Here is a 19163-nt window from a genome sequence, read left to right on the forward strand (position 1 = left end):
TGTTCCGATGGGGCTTGCTGGAGCGGCTGGAGCTGTGACCCCCTGTCCCCGGGCCGGCAGCACCGGGTCGCTTTGACCCGCCCGCTGCGCTCAGGGCTCTGGGAACGTCCCTCAGCGCCGGCCCGAGGGATGTGGTGGGTTTTTCCCTCCCTGTGGCCACGGGTTTGGGGTTTGTTAACATTTTCTTTTTTTCTTAATTTTATCTGATTGTTTCCTGTTTTAAATCCCTTTCTACTGAGCTTATTAATTTTCTTCTTTGTAACTGACCGTTCTTCCCCACTAACTTTAATATCTTTTATAATCTTTTAACTCTGTCTTAGTGTATTGCCGGTGTTGTGTTCTGCATTTTTCCTCCCCATCGGTATAACTGCCCGGGCCCTCCCCGCCGCTCGGGGGCGCTGCCGCAGAGCGCCAGCCTTCCCCGGCTCCCGCGCTTTCCGCTTCCGCTCGTACCGCTTCCGGCCGCCGGAGGATGGAGGCGCGCGTGGCGCAGTCCGCAGCTCGGCTGGCGCGGCAGGTGCGGGGCCGAGCGGGGCCTGCGGGACCGAGCGGGGCGGGACCCGCCGGGGGAGGCGCTGGGGGTCCCGGGCTCTCTGGGGCGCAGGGGGCGGGCGGGCCCGCCGGGCAGGGGATGCGGCCGGGGGCGCTCCCGGTCCGTGCAGGCCGAGGCGGGCCGTGGGCAGAGCGGGGCCCCGCCGGGCGCTGAGGGGCGGAGGCCGGTCCCGGGGGGAGTCGGGCGCTGAGCACCTTCCGCAGCTGCTCTCATTGCCCGTGAGACACACGCAGGGGGAAATAACAACCCCGGGCAGCGCTGCTGGCTCGGGGGAGAGCGGCTGGACAGTGCCTGGCAGTGGGGGGGCTGGGGGTGTAGATCGGCAGCCGGCTGAACGTGAGCCGGCCTGCGCCCAGGGGGCCAAAAAGGCCACCAGCATCACGGCACGATTCAGGAATAGTGTGGCCAGCAGGACTAGAGAAGTGACTGCGCTGCTGTACTGGGTACCGGTGAGGCCACACCTTGAATACTGTGTTCAGTTGTGGGTCATCTCATCATAAAAAAGACATTGAGGTACTAGAGAGAGTACAGAGGAGTTGATGAAGCTGGTGAGGGGCCTGGAGCACAAGTGTGATGAGGAGCGGCTGAGGGAACTGGGGCAGTTCAGCCTGGAGAAAAGGAGGCTGAAGGGAGACCTTATCGCTGTCTACAACTACCTGAAAGGAGGGTGTAGCATGGAGGGTGTTGGGCTCTTATCCCAAGTAGCAAGTGATAGGACGAGAGGAAATGGCCTCAAGTTGTGCCAGAGGAGGTTTAGATTGGATATTAGGAAAAAACTCTTCCCAGAAGGGATTGTTGGGCACTGGAACAGGCTGCCCAGGGCAGTGGTGGAGTCGCCATCCCTGGAGGTGTTTAAAAGGTGTTTAGACGACATTCTTAGGGACATGGTTTAGTGCCAGAGTTAGGTTAGGTTATGGCTGGACTCGATCCTGAGGGTCTCTTCCAACTGAAACGATTCTATGATTCTAAAGTGCTCTCATTCCCCAGCCCCTGCGTTGTGTGCTCATGGCTGCGGTTCAGCTCATGGCACTTTCCAGCAAGGATGCGGGTTCGAGATGAAGTTCTGCGAAGAACTTCCAAACAAAAAGCAGCAGGAAGCTGTCAGACACAGTGTGTGTCACCGCCCAGGTTCTTGGTGCTGTTTCCCCAAGCAGTGGTACCCAGGCGGGATGTCCCTGCTACATAGCAGGTGTGCTGAGGCAGCCCTGGCTTTCTCAGGATTATTGCAGCAATAACATGCTTCGGGTTGGGAAAAAAGATTGTGACAACCCATTCTCTTTTCAGTGACTATAATAATAATAAAATCCTGCTACTGGGTCTATCCTCGTCAATGACTGATATTGACAGTAGAGTACAGAGACAGCTTCAGGAAAACTTTGAGTCCTACAGGTTAACTTCTCATATATTGCCCCAAGAGTACGTAACTGACAGATTCTGGACATTTGATGTGTGTTTTTTGCCTACCATACACATGTGCTCTTAAGCAACTTTTCAGTATGTTTTCTACTCACAATTCAAACATATGACAATAAATCTGCCTGTTGAATCTCTGCAACTCCTTTTTGCCTTTGTGTTTGTCCTTTGTAGCTGCTGGGTGAGGAAGGGCATCTCAGGTATTCCGGCAGAGTGGTTCTCCCTTTGCTGTCACTGCTGTCTGGTCTTTAGTCCATAAGCAAATCCCAGTCACTCTGAAGCAAACCAAGAGGGACAGTGTTCGGCTCTTTGATTCCAGGAGGCTGAAGGAGGCCTTGTGGAATTACTGAGCCTGAATCCACCTGTCACCTTGCTCCCAGCAACGTGCTCCCTGGCGCTGCAGCGTGTCCTGGAGCACTTCGTGAGAGGGCAGCAGGAACCATTGGCTCTTCGGGAAAATAACCCAGCAAAGAGTGTGTGAGTTACTGCACTGAGCCAGCTCAGAGAGTAGGAGCAGAGATCAAACCGTGCAGGAGGCAAGAAGGAGGGGAAGGAAGACAGGTGCTCTGCTCCCTTTGCAATGCTTTCTCGGGCCATTTTCTCTCCCTTTTTTTTTTTAAATGTAATGGAAAAAAGCTCTATCAGACTAAAGCCCAGAGACAGGAGCCTATGCAAGTTTCTTGCTAATTCAGTAGAGTCTTTGGAAGACATTCTTGTACACTAAGGGAAAATGCAAGGATAATCGTGGTCCTATCGAAAAAGCCATAGGTTTTTTGTATTCACAGGTGAGGGGAAGATTTCTAGTACTGAGCTGACCAAAGAGCCCTTGAAGATGTCAGCGTGGCCTCATGTAATTCCTGCAGCTTCTCATGAGCTGGTCATCAGGTATGACCCTTCACTGACAAGTTGTGATATATCCAGGGCTGGGCAGGTAGAACAATCCAGGGGGTGACACTTCATGTCCCAAACAGCAGCTTTTTCCTTCCTTTTCGCAGTTACACGTTCTGTAGATGGGAGCTGTATTGGCCTTGTCTCCCTCACTTGGATGGTACTGTCAAAGCGGAGTATCTGTAGTTTAATGTACTAGTTTGTTTTTCAGAAAGAATGTAGTGTTTATAATATCCCTTTAATATCTGGCATTCATAGATGATTTGCTAGAGGAGTAGCTTTATCACAAGTTGCTGTGATAAGGGGCATTTATAACATGTGAATGTCTAAAGACGAGTGTCCAGCAAGCTCAGCAGCGTGGTTATGGGTGTGAGAGTCACAGAGTCATTGTGTATCCCAAATTGGAAGGGACCCGTAAGGATCTCTGAGTTCAACTCCCTGCCCCTCAAAGGACTACCCAACGTCTGGAACTCTTGACGGGACTGGTGCTGTGACCACTTTCCAGGGAGCCCGTTCCAGCGAGCACCACCCTCTCAGTGAAGAACCTTTTCCTCATGTCCAATCTGAACTTCCCCCAATGCAACTTCTTCACCTGTCCTCATGTCCTGTCCCTGGTCACGAGAGAGAGGACGGTCACAACCCTCCCAACTGACCCAGGAACTGGGGACCCAGCTGTGGTGATCGTAACCCAGTGTAATCATTGCTGAGTTCAGGCTTTTGTGCTGCACGGTTTTGAATAAAGAGCTCATTTCATCATCAGTATGAGCTGTTAATGAGCAGAAAAAGGGAGACTGAAATGGCAGGAGCAATATTGAGGTAGGCAGCTAGAGCACCGTGGTGAAGCCTTTTTGCTTTCAGTTCATGATCAAGTAACAAAAAGCCTGCTGCAGAAACTTTCTGCAGGAGAGGAGCAGAAAACATGAGAGGAAAATGTGCCAGTCTGGGCTGACACGTTGGGCTTGGTCAAATCCGAAAGAAACAGGACCAACCCTAGTGCTTCCTGCCTGCTGTGAATTTACCAGTTTGGTGCAGTCCTGGGAATGAAGTAGACGAGACTGACTGAACTGTGGCACTGGTTTGGAGTGTTTTCCTGCTGGCCAGCTGCAGGCGATTAGGATACTGGTTGTCACCCTGTATTTGTGTGGGAAAAGCTGTTTGGGGCAGGTATCTGCCCCAGGGGTCGGTGGTCCCTGAGAACCCGTGTGCTGGGGTCTGGCACATGGATAAAGCACTTCCCTTATCCTCCCATAACAATATGGAAAGAAGCTCCAGTAAGATACTGGTCATCTTGCCTCCTGTGGGTCTTGGATGGCCAGAGGCATTTGTGGTTATGGAGCAAAATCCAAACCGAATATCTGTTCTGAAATTTTACCAGTGGTACTGAAATTTCAAAAGCAGAATGCAAATTTCTGCATCTGGACAACATTTGTCCTCGATGCAAAACTCTCCTAAGGGTCTTGCTAACATGTCCTGAAGCTGGTGACTTCACTAGAGGGAAGGTAATACCAGGCAGACAATAATTTACAGATAACGTGATATTAAGAGTAGAGAATATCTTTGTGCTTTTCTTAAAGCACATTGTAGGGTTGAGGGGGATTAGTTACACATGTCACTGCTCCAGTGTTAAGGCCTTTAAGTCAGTTTGTTGCTATAACATGTGCCTAAACTTATAGCGAAACAACTGTAAAATAATGCAATGAAATCTCCCTCGCGCTGTTTTAAACTTGAAGTTCAGTGTGAACATTTTTCAAATGGGTCTGTATGTTACATAAAATGCTACCAGGTCAAGCCAGTAAGAAAAGTTGAAAATAAGAAAAAATATATTTTGTGTTGGTTATATGGGGGAAGGTATGTATATGGATGTGAGAGAAAAACAGTCTGATTTTTAGGATTTTTAGTCTGCCTTGGGTTAAAGAAAGGAGGATGTTGCAAAAGGAAAAGGTGCGATGGACTATTTGAAGTGAGTTATTTCTGAGATCCAGCTGTGCTGTTCAGGGTTTTTCATTGGCTAAACGCCAAACCAGAGGTTTTGATACAGGTTTTTTTTCCTTCCCATCTGAACGCGCAGGAAGCATCCCATTCTGTAGCAGAGGAGGCCTTGAGGCTGTCAAGTGTGCTGGAAGCTGGAGCGCAAATGAAGAATGACCGCGAAAGTTCTCATTTTGAGCTCACTCCACTAACAGCCCAATCTTAAGAATGTTTTGGCTCAGCTGAGGTTTTCTGAGCGTCTGCCGTGCTAGTGGCGTTTTTGGGAGCTGTTGTTCAGATGGATGTATAAGACCAGAAGATTTGATGGCCCAATTTTTTTTTCCTTATTTAAATATTCTGATTGTTTCAAGAGCAACAAAGCAAACAAGCCCTTTTTGATAAGGGCTGGTGGCCTGTTTGGCTGCAGTGACAGCCTGAGCTGGCTCCTGCCACGGGTGTTCTGGGGTTGGGGAGCCTGTGCAGGCAGGTGAGGGGCTGGCGGGTGCTCCCTGCGGCATCAAGTCACTTTAATTCTTTAATTCTGGTTGTGAGCCAGGTTTGTGGCTGCTGGGCACAGCGCCTGTTATGGGAGAGGACACCAGCGATGAGGTTTCATGTATTTGGGTTTTTTTAGGTGGTGGGGTGAGGAGATTTTCTGCTCCGTGCAGCAGCTTCCAACCAGCTGGTGTCTGAGCTTGCTGGGGTTGTGTGAGTGGTTGTGATTCCATCCTCTGGAAGAGAAACCGTGGCCTATGAGATGGTGAAACCGGCCGGAGGAGCTTTAGGGAATTTTGAGTCATGTCATTCAACATCTTTATTAGATTAAAAAAAGCTGTAGAAAGTGCTTATTTGGGGAATATGTTTTGTTAACATGACCTGTTGTCTCTCTTGCACTTCTGTCTTAATATTAGTGAGGTTATTGTCTCACTGACTTTTTTTAGACTGTTTCAGAGACCCTGTTTTAGACACAAATAGGAACCACCTTTAAACATCAGTTGTTTGGAATTATTCAATTTACACGTCATTGCTGTTACCTTTATGAGGCTAAACTAAAACCATATCTGAGATCTTGCAGCTCCTCACCTTCCGTCACCCCACCCCAAGAATTACTGTGTGAAATTTAATTTGCTTTTCAGGAAAACGAGATCAAGTTGTTAACTGCAGAAATAGAGCGTCTGAAGAACTTTGGGTGCTTGGGAGTCTCCCCGAGTTTGGAAGGGTTGCGAGACGAAAACGCGAAACTTAAGTATCGGTTAAATTTCCTTCGAAAGGTAAGGCAATAAAGAATTAATGATGTAGCATGTGGTTTTTGTTCTCAGTAAGACAAGCTAAATAAATGATGTCAGCTAGTGATGTGTGACAGCGTGCTCACTCTGCATTCTGATGCCTTAATTGTTGCTGGCACATAAGGTATTTCTTGGTCCCTTAAACAGAAACCTGTCAGTAGGTTGATCAGCCCACACTGTCACGTCTTGGCAAGTTGTGTAACGGGCAGCTCAGCTGAGGTTGGTACCAGGAGCACTGCCAGAGGTGGGAGAAGTGATGCAGCCCTGCGTTCAGGGCAAATGGTTGTGCTGGGAGGTTCAAAGGGAGAAGCAGCTCTTGAATCACATTATTTTGATGTTGTAAGTGTTGCTCCTGTGCCCAGAGGTGTCAGCCAAATCTGCCAGCCATGCTTTGCCAGGCAGCCAAGGGAAGAAGCGGGATGTAGCAGTTCCTCAGATGCTGTGAATTGTGCCTTCTGGATTTTTTTTTTTTTTTCCAGAGCCTTCAAGAGGAAAGAAGTAAAATGGCAAAAAGCATGATTAACATCAACAGCTGTCTGCAGGAGATCTTCGGAGCTGCTATTCAGGCTGCCTACCCAGATTTAGAAAACCCTCCACTGGTAGTGACGCCAAGTCAGCAACCCAAATTCGGGGATTACCAGTGTAACAGCGCCATGGGCATAACACAGGTAAATCTGAGTGATCTTACAAAGAGAGGAGAAAATAAGGATGTTGTCTGTTGGAAGCTACGTGATAGCACAGTGAGAGCTGCCACAGTAGACCTGCTTCAGGCTTGTTGCCGGCCTCTGGGATGAGAATTCGATGAGTATGTAATGGCATTTTAGGGGAAGCATTTGTCTTCACAGAGCAGACCTGTAAACCTCTGTTGAGATGACTGGTATGAGAGAGTTACATGTGTGTCACAGCAAAACTGCTCAGTTCATGGGATCTAAATCAAATCAGGATTTAAGTGCTGCATTGATTTACTAGTGGTGTGCAATTAACTACCAATTGGTGAGCTACATCTTTGGAACTGGTATCAGCAAAACAATAAATCAGAATTCTGGACAGTTACAAAATGTTGCTAAATGCCTACAAATCTCTAAAAGCTCTTCTGTAACAGCAGGGAAGTACAATGTCCCCCACACCTTTGCACAGAGTTGTGTGCACAGGGTGGTTGGGTTACGGACACACACCCCATCTCTGGGGTGCAGGCTCCCCTTGTCGCACACCCCTCCAGTTGCTGTGGGTGCTGCAGGTTCCTCCACCCACTAACGCACACCTGATGGCGTGGGAAGCACCTTCTCACAGTCTCCAACCAGGTGTAAACTGCTGCTCTGGCACCATCCGTCCTTCTGCTCTAGCTCACTCCTTTCTTTCAGAAGTCTCTCGTTAGTTCCCTGGTTACAGCTGGATTTGGCTGATTGTTGTTGTGTTCCTTTAACATTTCCAGTTTTGTGACAAATGCTCGTTCTGGTGAATTTGGGTGCGGTACTCTGTACACATTTTTGTGCTCGTGTTCCTGTCTTATTAGTGGTTGTTATCCCAGCATTAGCTGAGGGCTGACTGTGTGAGCATCCCCACATCTATGGTTAATGGTATCTGTATTTTCTTTTAACTGAAAAAAAGGCAGGAAACATGGCTTTTTTGCTACGGTGTTCTGATCTTGGAGGTTTTTCAGGCAACTGTAAGAATGGTTCCACTTTACAGAACACCTGTTAAGTGTGTGGAAAGGAAGCAGCAGGGTTTTTTTAACCTGGCTAGTATCAACTGTCAGTTTGAAAATGATGGCATTGCTGCTTTCTGGAAGATATTTGGCCAAAGAGAACCCTAACAGAATAAGAGACACTTCAGGACTGGCTCAGTGGGCTGGGACTGTGCTGAAGTAAAACCAGGAGGTGGGGGAGAAAGCAGGTTGTGCCTTAGGAGCTAAAGTGCCCAAACTTTCAATGCATTGGTGCCTTTGAGTGAATGGGTAGCCTCTTTGCAATTACAGATCTTTTTTTATTTTGCAATCTCAGCAGAAGCAACTTTTTTTTTTTAGGTGTTCTGTTGTCAATTCACCTTTATTAATCTATTAGACTGGTAATCTGCACATGGAACTTGCACCGACACACACGGAATTCTCGTCTCCCAGCTTGTCATCCACAGCTGCCCTGTCTGTCGTCCCGACACAATGAGTTTGACTCCCAGGCAGCGTCGATACGTGCCAGCCAGCAGGCTCTGGGGCTGAAGTGCCAAGGCTGAAGCAGCCCTCACAAATATGTGTCGTCTTCCCTTGGTCTCGTTAGCACATTGTGACTGGGTTCCAGCCAGAGGAGCACCCTGGGTGACTGCGCTGACACGGGCTTTCAGAGCTTTGCCATTGCTCTGACCGCTGCTTTACCCCAATTAAGTCACGGTTGGGATTCTCAAGCAGTCCTCGCTTCTCAGTGTCAACATTGTTCGCATAACTCGGTGTCTGAACAGCCAGGATTTCAAGTTGCAGACTGTCAGCTATACTGGTGAATAGTGATTCCTGGTACTGGGCTTGGCCGTGGCGTTTTTCCCTGGCAAGACGAGCTGTGTGCGCTGGGCCTGGCCTTGGCAATGTTCACTCGGGGTGGATCAGCCCAGCAGAGCCAGGGGATGCAGTGCAGTCACTTTCCACTGAGAGCAGCAGGTTGTGTACTTTCTGTTGGCCTAAGTTTTCGGGACTTGACGGTGAGGCACATCTCCCCGTAGAGCCGTGTCCCCCTAGTGTCCCCTGCGCAGAGCTGGAGCGCCGGTCACCAGGGCTGCCCGAGGAACCTAAGGGAAGGGCCCCGACCCAGGGGCAGCGCTGGTACGTGCGGGGCTGCAGCCTCTCCCTGCAACGCGCCCATGTGGAAGCAGCCCTCACAAATGGGTATTGTTTTCCTGGGAACTCGTTAGCATATTCATGCCTGGGGTTTGAGCCAGGAGCTCTGCTTGCTCCTTCGAGTAATAGGAGTACGGTGACTGTTTCTGGAATGATTCAGATAACACACATGCCTGTAATCTGCTATAACATGCCCATAATCTGGTTTTGAACTTATTTTTCTTGTAGATTGCACTTTGAGTAGCATTAAAGGTTACAAAGGTTTTATTTTCTTGCCGGCTCTAAACCTTTACCATCTCATAAGGGTCCTGTTACAATCAGCTGTGTGACAGGTTAAACAGGAAGCTGCAACTTCAGTAGAAGTCACATTATGCAGCACCGCAAGTTTGCAAATACGAGCAGTAGCGGGTCTAAATTCTGAATTGACAGAGAGGTGTGTGTTCTTGTGGCCTTGATGGGAGTGAGGCAACAGATTATTTTCAAACATGTCACAGTAAGAATGGAAAATCATGTGCTCAGAAACAAATAGTTGTGGTAGTTTTAAACAGTGTGAATGTAGTGTTTTGCAAGGGCTGGGTTGGCATAGCTCACAGAATCCTTCTAAAGGGTGTTTTTCTAAGATTTGCAGAAAGCTACATGAGAAGATGCTTTGGGAATGGACAGAAAAGTTGTGGAGTTGGCCTGAGTGATCTTTGAAGGTCCCTTCCAACCCAAACCTTTTGATTCTGTCCTGTGAATTTGCATCGCGTTATTGGAGCTCCTCACGGTGGGCCATTTGTGTCCAGAGGGAAAAGGAGAGCTACTTTACCAGCAGTCTTTCTGATGTTCTTTGCTTGGGTTGTCGGATTTTATTAATTCATTCATTTACTTATCTATTAAGTTTGAGTCTAAGGTGGGACTGAAGGCAGTTTGCTTTGGTTGCTTTTAATCATAAATCAGCAGAGTTGCACTGAATCCACACTCAGCACCTACTGTAGGCACAGTTCAAAACTTCACATACGAATGCTGGCAGAGCAGAGCATACCTGTGAGACTGATGAGCAGGATTTTGAAGCAGTGTGAAGGGCTGTGCCAGCTATGTTGATTTTTAAAGAATTTGTCCCTTTTACTACCTTAGAGAAACACAAATTCACCAAAGCGCTTAACAGGTTTTTGAAAAATGACCTGGAAGAATTTCTTCTGACAGAGGGACTACCCTTTAATTGCCCTTAGCAGAAGGGAGTGAATGTGTTGGGTCTAATTTGACTTCTGCTGTGTAGAAAGAGCTGATCTAATCTGTAAAATCTGCTAGAGATGTTTTTCTTTATGTGAGTCTCTGTGTCATAAAGCTCGTGAGGACCTTTCAATGCTGCAGTATCTATGCTTTCTGTTTCCCTCTGTAGAATGTTTCGGAGGATGGACTTTTAGTTGATTTTCTTGTTGTGTTTCAGATACTGCTCAAAACCAAGGAACAGAAGGTTAGCCCAAGAGAAATCGCTGAGAAAATAGCAAAAAATATTCCTGCCAACGAATGCATTGAGAAGGTTGAGATCGCTGGTCCTGGTAAGATAGTTTCATGTTACACACTTCATGCGTTTTAAAGGTGATAAGACAATTTTATACTGGATGGTGATCAGGGAAGCTGAGTTGTGTTCAACTGTTTTGTGATTTAAAGCTGCTGTTACAGGGTGAATTAGCTGCTTCTGTCTTGGGGAGCTTTGTACCCTCACACTTGTGCAGTAGCAGAAAATCTGTCTCTCGGTTAGATTTGACAAGTACAATCCCGAGCCCTATAATTAACAATTTTTCCACTGATCCTTAAGGGACCAGCTTTTCCCCTGTAAATGCTGGTGATGGGTATCAGGCCACAGTTACGAAATCACAGCAGAAATCCACGTGCCCTCTTGCTGTTGCTTGTATGGTGAGGAGACCTTGTCCCCTCAGCACTGAGATGGTGGAGTAGCCTGGAGGTTATTAACTGCTGCATCTGTTTTGTCCCTGTGGCTCAGAAAGAAATACAAGGGCTCATATTCCTTAGGGCTTCAGCATAAACACAAAAATCTCATGGCACAGCCCTGCAAGTGCTTGGGCAGAAGCTCATTCATTAGCTCTGTGAAGCAGGAGAACTAAAAGTGTCATCCCACAAGTGTGGATTATCCAGGGTGAAACTATATGGTTTAGGATATTAATTTAAAAAAAGGAGACAAAGCAGGATTTGGTTTTGCATTCTGCAAACCCTGGCAAGATTATTTATTTTCTCATTAAAAAATGTTTTTATAAATACACCTTTGAGTGTCAGTGTGAAAAAGGAGGTTATGTCAGTGGACTAGCTTGCAGTAAAGGCTGTGGTGGTGTGAAACGGACTTTTATAATCTGGGAACAGGATTGTCTTCTAGTGATGGCTTTGTTGCTGAAAAATTTTTTTGTTTTGTCAAGCTAACTTCTTATGTTCTTATGCGAGGAAACAGACATCTAAGGGGGAAGGAAACAAAAAGTGTTTTGAGGCATCTCTGCAGCCCCACCTCATTGCTGGTTTTCTCCTCTAAAGGTTTTATCAACGTCCACTTGAGAAAGGATTTTGTGTCGAAGCAGCTGAGCAGTTTATTGATTAATGGAGTTCAACCACCGGCTGTTGGCAAAAGGAAAAAGGTACGGCAGTGAGCACACAGGCGTTGTGCTCCCATGTAGCTGAAACGGGCTGGACGGCATGGAGCCCTGAAATTCCCCCCAAAGTGGTTTGTTGGGCAGATGGGCCACGGCTGGGGCTGCTACAGCGAAGTAAGGGGGATGTGACGGGGGGGACGGGGGGTGGCATGGGATGGGCTGCATGTACCTGGCGTGGCCCATGGGGGTGAGGGACAGGGCTCCCTGGGGACGGCACGTTCTGCCAGGGTTGTTTTGGGAGCCTGCACCACCTTGTTCCCCCTGCGCCCACAGCAAAACCCAGGTTAAACACACGGGTGTGGTAATGACTGCTGCCTTTTATTCTTTTTTTTTTTTTCCTTTGGTGATGCCCCTAAGGTGGCGGTGGATTTTTCATCCCCTAACATTGCGAAGGAGATGCACGTTGGCCACCTGCGGTCTACCATCATCGGAGAAAGTATGTGCCGACTGTTCGAATTTGCAGGTTATGATGTTTTGAGGTGAGAGTCGACTTTTGGGTGGGGTGGGCTTGTTTGGCTGAATTTATGCAATCTTTATATTGTGGTCTGTATTGGTCTTCTTTATACATATATAACAAATGATCCTTTATGTATATACTAAGCTGAGCAAGTGTAGCGGGGTTAGGAATCAAGATGGGCAGCAGCTTTATTGCAGTGAAATCGGAGGCTTGCCTGGTTTTGGTTTCTGATATTATGGGTGTTCCTTCTTTTAGAATATATATTTTTTAAATGCATGTATTTTAAAGCATATGTTTGAGAAATGATTATTATTGTGCTCTTTGATTACTTCAAGGTTAAACCATTTAGGAGATTGGGGCACCCAGTTTGGAATGCTCATCGCTCACCTCCAAGACAAATTTCCAGATTACTTAACCGTTTCTCCTCCCATTGGGGATCTCCAAGCTTTTTACAAGGTATTTGTAGCAAATAAGTGTGATATTCATGTCAACGTCTGAAAAGCAGATTGAGGAGCTTTACAAATGGAAACAAAACAATTGAATCACTGTTAATAGATTGTTGCTGTAACCTGCCACTTGGTAATGAATTGTGGTATCTGGTATTGAGTGTCTGTATAGGGCGTGATTAACGGGCTTTGTAAGCATCCTCCTCTCTGCCTTTGAGATGATACTCTCAGAGAGCCAGTACGAATGTTAGCTTGTTGCAGAGGTGCTTTTTCATGATGTGTTTCACCACAGGAATCCAAGAGGAGGTTTGACACAGAGGAGGAATTTAAGAAACGTGCCTACCAATGCGTGGTGCTACTGCAGAGCAAAAACCCAGACTTCATTAAAGCGTGGGAGCTGATCTGTGACGTGTCGCGGAAAGGTGACTTTGCCAGATTTGGAAGCGTATCTCAGCAGTAGAACAGTGTGGCTTTCCTCACCTCTGTGTCTGAGCCCATCCTCTAGTTTTCTTTTGAAAATCACTGCCACACTGCTGTGAGAAGCTTAAAGAAAAAAAAACGATATAACCAGAGTACCGGACTGTCTGTGGAGGCTTTCAGTGAAATCTTTTGTGTCCTGAGTCCTAGTCTGATGGCTCCACCAAGAGATGGAAAATGCCTTAGGGACTTGCCAAGCCCACTTATAAACATACGCCACTAATTCCCACTGTGTGCATTTAATGGAAGTATTTTGTTCTGTTTCCCTCCTCAAGAGTTCCAGAAAATCTACAACTGTTTGGACATCACACTCATAGAGAGAGGGGAATCGTTCTACCATGAGATGATGAAAGACATTGTGAAAGAATTTGAAGATAAAGGTGAGGCTTTTGGTCTCGGAGTCAGAAATTGTGCAGCTGTCAGGATGAACAAGGTAACCTCGCTCCTATTCAGTGAGGCTTAGGACCGATGCTTTTGAAGTTGCGTGTTCCCCACCCTTGCTCTTTTTCTCAGCCACATTTCCTGAGTGGATCTGCTGTGGCGTTTCCTCCCAGAGAAGCATTAGCAGAATTGGTTCTTAATCTGTTTTATTCCAGAAAGCTTGAATCCTTCTTGCTGACACCAAAAGCAGTTTGTCTGTGGTATTTGTAAGCAATAGGATGAGGTACTACTGGATTTTATTGTATCCTTAGTAAATAATCAAGGAGCTATATATGACAGACTTCCCAGTCTTAGTATTGTACCTGTGTGGGAACTTTGAGAAGTCTCTGTGCAGACAGTGGCATTTTTGGATCATGTTGATTTTGAGGCTGGCAAGAAGCCAAATGGAGTATAACAGGTCTCTGTTTTTATGTGTTCCCGTTTGGATTTGGCAGTTCTTGAGTCTCACCACCTGAAGTGTTCAGACTCGTCTTATCTCTGAAAGACTGTGCTAAGTCCTTGTTGCATCTCTGTAGAGTTTCTGTTGCCTTTAATGCCACCTCATGTGATGCTGTTATTGTGGCTGTAAAGGTGGATCTGGATGCCAGTGAAAGGAGTTTTGAAATCCAATTAGGTCTCTTCTGGTAAAGCCAGATGTGTACAGATCTGCTTCCTTGTGCATAGTATGAGTTCTGGAAGTGCAGTGACTTGTCTGACAAGGGAGTTCTCTCTTTTTTCTTTTTTCGTATTGTGAGCCATTAATTATTTGAACATGTGAGTGCACGGTGTTTTCTTTCTTGTAACATCCAGGAAGGCACGTGCTTCTGCCAATGCTGGCCCACAAACCTTGCTGTGCACTACAACACAGAATGTTTTCCTTTGCTTTTCTAGGATTTGTCCAGGTGGATGATGGCCGGAAGATTGTGTTTGTTCCAGGTTTCCCTGTCCCGTTGACAATCATGAAATCGGACGGAGGTTACACATACGACACATCTGACTTAGCTGCTCTTAAGCACAGGCTGTGCGAGGAGAAGGCTGATATCCTTATTTACGTTGTCGATAGCGGCCAGGTGAGGATGCCAACCTCTGCTGGTACAGATCCTCCGAAAGTGTGTTAAATGACAGATGCAACAGTAATGTAGGTAGAACACCAAAGGGATTTTTAGGGTGGTGTATTTACTCTTGTCCTTATTGTGATGGTGAATCTAGTTTGATGATTTCCATGAAGAGCCCCTAGAACTGATTGATTTAGGGAGAGACCCAGTTACCACTGAAGGCTGGTGAAGCCTAAATCTCAGTGGTTGAGTCTGGAATAAGGTTTGTGCTGCTTATTTTGGGGTCTTTTCTCCTCAAGGAAATGTAAGGTTGCCAGCTCTGTACCTGAGCAGTGGTGGGAATTTTCCAGCTGCTGCCTCTGTAAGCCAGGAAAATTCTTTGAAAGGCTGAACTTTCTGAAAGGGAATTTGTCTGTGGACCTAGGAACATCTTAAGTCTCATTGTGAAAGTAGCATTGCGAAGGTGCTAAAACTGGGAAGAAAACTTGTACCTGGAGGAGTGGCTTGAGAACCAGTTATTGGTGTTTGTTCCTTGCAGTCGGTGCATTTACAAACAGTGTTTGCAGCTGGACAGATGATCGGCTGGTATGATCCCAAAGTGACCAGAGTGGCCCATGCCGCGTTCGGAGTGGTGCTGGGAGAAGACAAGTAAGTCTTTGGGTGTAGTTTTTCCTCTGTATGTACTCTGAAGAGGATGTTAGAGTGAATGCAGCAGGCTTGCTCTTGTTTGTTGACAAGTACGTATGTCGCATGCCAAAAGCAAAAAAAACTTGGGAGAAGAACCTATGGCCGGTCTGCAAGCCAGGCCCCTGTGCTCCAGAGTTGTTCTCGTGTCTCTCTGGATTCGTGGTTAAACCTGTGCGCTCTGATAGTCACGTGCCGTTGCAGACTGCTTGGTTTTGCTGCAGGTTTGTTACAAAATTAAAGGCGACTTGCTGGGCAGAGGTCTGGCACTGTTATTGGGTCCTGCTGGAGCTGGAGCTGGGACAGTTCTGTGAGCCTTCCTGTTCACCCCTCCCAGACACCCCGTGGGTGCTGTCTCCATTTCATAGCTGTCCATGTGATACCAGTTTCTTCAGTATGGAGGAGTTTGTGGGCATGTGTTGTTTTAATAAGCCATAAGGTGTGAGCAGTAGAAATCCCTGCAGGAAGTTCTGATGTATGTCCTGGATGTGCCTGGGCACGTGGCACCCCAGGCAGAGGGTGGAAGCGTTTTGCCTCTTACGCAGGTGGTCATTTTGGCTCTCTGTTTTCAGGAAGAAGTTCAAAACTCGTTCAGGAGATACAGTGCGTCTTATAGATCTACTGGAAGAAGGGCTGAAACGAGCTATGGACAAGCTAAAAGACAAGGAACGAGACAAGGTAGTTGGGACAAATGGCTTGTGTTTCCTGAGAACTTCCCAGGTTTGTTCGCACACGCATGATTTCCGCATTCTGGATGTGAGCTGAGAACATGGACACTACCAAACTGCCCAGGAGGTGACATGGCTTGTGTACACCATCAGTACAATTATTTGATAGCAGTTCGGGCCAGGTAATTGGTGCTCCTTGGTGCTTGCAAGCTCCCTGGTGCTGTGCAGCGTAGGATGAAAGTGAAAGGTACCTTTTTAAACAGGAACATGAGGAAGCACAGAAAAAACACCTTGAGTATCTCCCAAGGGCTCACGTGACTGGGACACAAAGTGCTTCACCATGCTGACAGGGCACTGTTCCACCAGGGGGGTGGTTTTATGAGTGTTGTGACTATGCAAAACACTCTATAAGGGTAGGAGGACTAGTGTTTGTGACATACACACAGTTTGTGAGAAGCAGGAGCACAGTATGAGCATCTAAGCTTCTGGCAGGACGGTACATCACGGGGCACGGAGGTCCCAGGAGCCCTCAGCAGTAGAGGGACCCAGCGCAGCCTGGGCAGCGCTGCAGGGCCAGTGACAGCAGGAGAAGTGGGGGGTTGATGTGGGGCTGTTGGGTGCCCCGAAGTGGAAAGGTGGGTGTGAGCCTGTCACTGAGGGGACAATCCCCTTGGTGGCCTGGGCTTTCCTCTTGAGCCCTGCTGAGTAGCCAGGGCTGCCTGTTGCAGTTTGTGATGCTAATGTAGCGCTCTTCCTCCTGACTGTTACCTGTTCTGAAATTGCAACAGGTCCTCACGCCAGAAGAGTTGAAAGCTGCCCAGACATCAGTTGCTTTTGGCTGCATTAAATATGCAGATCTCTCCCACAACAGACTAAACGATTACGTGTTCTCCTTTGACAAGATGCTGGACGACCGAGGAAACACAGCTGCATATTTGCTGTATGCCTTCACACGGATCAGGTAGGTTGCTCCCAGGGCACATTCTCCTGCTGTGTTGCAGCGCTGATCGCTCTCTTCTGGCCTGGTAGCCCAGGACTGGGCAAGCGAGGAGATGAGTGGGTGGCCTGTGCTAGCCCAGAGAGAGGCCAGCCCCACGGGACCCTCACAAACACCCTGTGTTTTGGATCACTGCAGAGCCATTGCTCGCCTGGCCAGTATTGACGAGCAGATGCTGCGGAAGGCAGCCAGGGAAGAGGTGCTCATCCTGGACCACGAGAAGGAGTGGAAACTGGGCAAGTGCATCCTGAGGTTTCCGGAGATCCTGCAGAAGATCCTGGAGGACTTGTTGTTGCACACGCTCTGTGACTACCTTTATGAGCTGGCCACCACCTTTACCGAGTTCTACGACAACTGCTACTGCGTTGAGAAGGACAGGCAGAGTGGTGAGTGTTGGCCAGTGTCACGTACCACGCTATGGGCAATCTGCCGCCTGTTTCCCTGCGCTGGAAAGGCCGTTGTTGCACTACTTGCTGCTGCAGAGCAAGTGTCCATGTGGGAGGACTGAAGGTGGCTGGCACAGCCTGTGTCGTCATCTGCCCATGAGCAGGAAGTTGTGAGCAACCAGGCAGCTGGAAACGCGAGGGCTGGTCAGTCTGCTGGGCTTGGGGGAGCAGGAGGGGACCCTGTGTGCCATGGGGAGGCTGTGGGCGGATGGGGTTCCCCGGGGAAGGCACTGTTAGTTGTTCTGAGCAGCCGCTGCAGCTCTTGTGTTGGTGTTTTCCAGGCCAGATCGTGAAGGTGAACATGTGGAGGCTGCTGCTGTGTGAAGCCACTGCCACCGTCATGGCCAAAGGATTTGACATCCTGGGGATTAAGCCTGTGCAGAGGATGTAGCTGCATCCTGTGGGATGACAATAAAGGAATGAACAACTGGAGGTGTCTGTGTGTGTTGGGGTGGAGTTCAGAGAAACACAGAGCAGGGGAGGGAGGAAAGAAGGAAGGAAGGTCCTGGTGCTGCTACTAGTCCGAGCTGGGGAGATCCTCCTGCAATTCCAAATTAAATACACATTAAGGGGGATATAAACACTCTGTTGATACTTGAGCTTACCCTTCTGAGGATTTCAGGGTTTTCTCCTGCTTTAACTTGATCCCATGGATGTAGGATACTCCTGACCCATCTGAAGCTTTGGTGGTAGAAGTTTGTATTAAAAAAAAAAAAAAGATGAGTTACACAGCATGCTTTCTAACCTAGAATATGAATATGTCTTTTGAAGGCAGTGGCCTGCCAGAGAACAAGTTCTGGTAATAAAAAAGCACTATACCTTAGAATACTCTCTATTTTGATTCTTAAAGCTGTTGAGAAGTCACATTTTAGGTTCCTTTCTTTGCTGGAAAGCTGCTTAGGGGAAATGGCTGCTCTATCCGTAAGCTCAAAAGTAAGCTTTTCGTGAAATATTCACCATGGCTTAAATTGCATTTCTTTCTTCCTTACAATGTAGTATAATATCTGAAAGGCCTGGTTATCTGTAGGTGATGTTGCTATGCAGCCAGCTACAAACAAATAAACCATTTTCAGACAAAAATCTAAAAAAAATAAAACCCAACCTGCACACAGGACAGCAGCAGCTCATGTACACAACCCAATGAAAGCCATGTGAAAAAGGCTGAAAACCAGTCCACTCAGAAATCTCTGACTTTCAAAACCTTTTCTCAAAAGAAGAAACTTGCCTGTAGCACCATCATCATAAGCCCCTACAGCAAGTTCCTTCCCGAACCCAGCTGCCTTTTGCCAGTGAATTCCTTCAGGGCAAAGTACTGGAGATGGAACCTGTTTAAAACTACGTTCAATGCTAAGTTTCAGCTTCATGTTTCCTGCTTTTTTCAGGTTGAGTCTCAAGGACAGTAACAGCCAGGGCATGGGTGCATGGGCAGAAAGTTGCCGGCATTTCCAGGCAAAGGTGCTGTTTCACAGCAACTGTGCTTGGGCACCTTAATAAAGAAATCTCATCAATTTAATATGACTTAGTGCACAAGGAGCTGCTTCATACCATGAACAAGAGGACTAGCTTCTTCCCTAAGGAAATGACCATGTAAAAACACAGTTTAGGAGGGCTGCTACAACATATGTTGCTACACTCATCTTTCAAAGAACAGAAAAGACATAATGTTAGAAAACAGCTGGCCCATCGGATGCAGATGTGAAGCTCCTAAATCCAGAGCCATATGAACTCATCTTTTTAGAAACGTCTCCTCTGACTACAAGGGGACACGGCTCCGGTCCTGGTCTGGTCACTGCCTTGTACAGCTGGATAATAAGATATTGAAGGAATCGGAAATCTAGCTTTCGTGACCTACATTGGTAGATGTGGAGGAAGGATTCACAGAGACGGCTAGTAAACATGGGCTCGGGAAGGTCTCGGAAATACTGCTTCACCATATGTGCCACAT

General features: G+C 47.4%; 1 protein-coding gene across 2 annotated transcripts; it reads left to right on the forward strand.

The window, feature by feature from the left end:
* The first annotated feature begins 456 nt into the window (after window positions 1-456).
* RARS1 (arginyl-tRNA synthetase 1) lies at window positions 457-17650 on the forward strand. Of its 2 annotated transcripts, XM_065644029.1 has the most exons (16): window positions 470-517; window positions 2752-2851; window positions 5959-6093; window positions 6588-6776; window positions 10356-10467; window positions 11453-11553; window positions 11926-12047; window positions 12361-12481; window positions 12764-12893; window positions 13224-13328; window positions 14260-14438; window positions 14962-15071; window positions 15680-15785; window positions 16564-16736; window positions 16911-17158; window positions 17500-17650. In XM_065644029.1, exons 4-16 carry the CDS (start codon window positions 6612-6614, stop codon window positions 17607-17609), a joined length of 1782 nt encoding a protein of 593 aa, XP_065500101.1. In that variant the 5' UTR covers window positions 470-517; window positions 2752-2851; window positions 5959-6093; window positions 6588-6611; the 3' UTR covers window positions 17610-17650. The 2 variants fall into 2 exon arrangements, with proteins under 2 accessions (XP_065500100.1, XP_065500101.1); XM_065644028.1 differs by lacking the exon at window positions 2752-2851 and having other exon boundaries at window positions 457-517.
* Window positions 17651-19163: the final 1513 nt, after the last annotated feature.

This window comes from Caloenas nicobarica, chromosome 13 (assembly GCF_036013445.1).
Source record: "Caloenas nicobarica isolate bCalNic1 chromosome 13, bCalNic1.hap1, whole genome shotgun sequence".
NCBI lineage: Eukaryota > Metazoa > Chordata > Aves > Columbiformes > Columbidae > Caloenas > Caloenas nicobarica.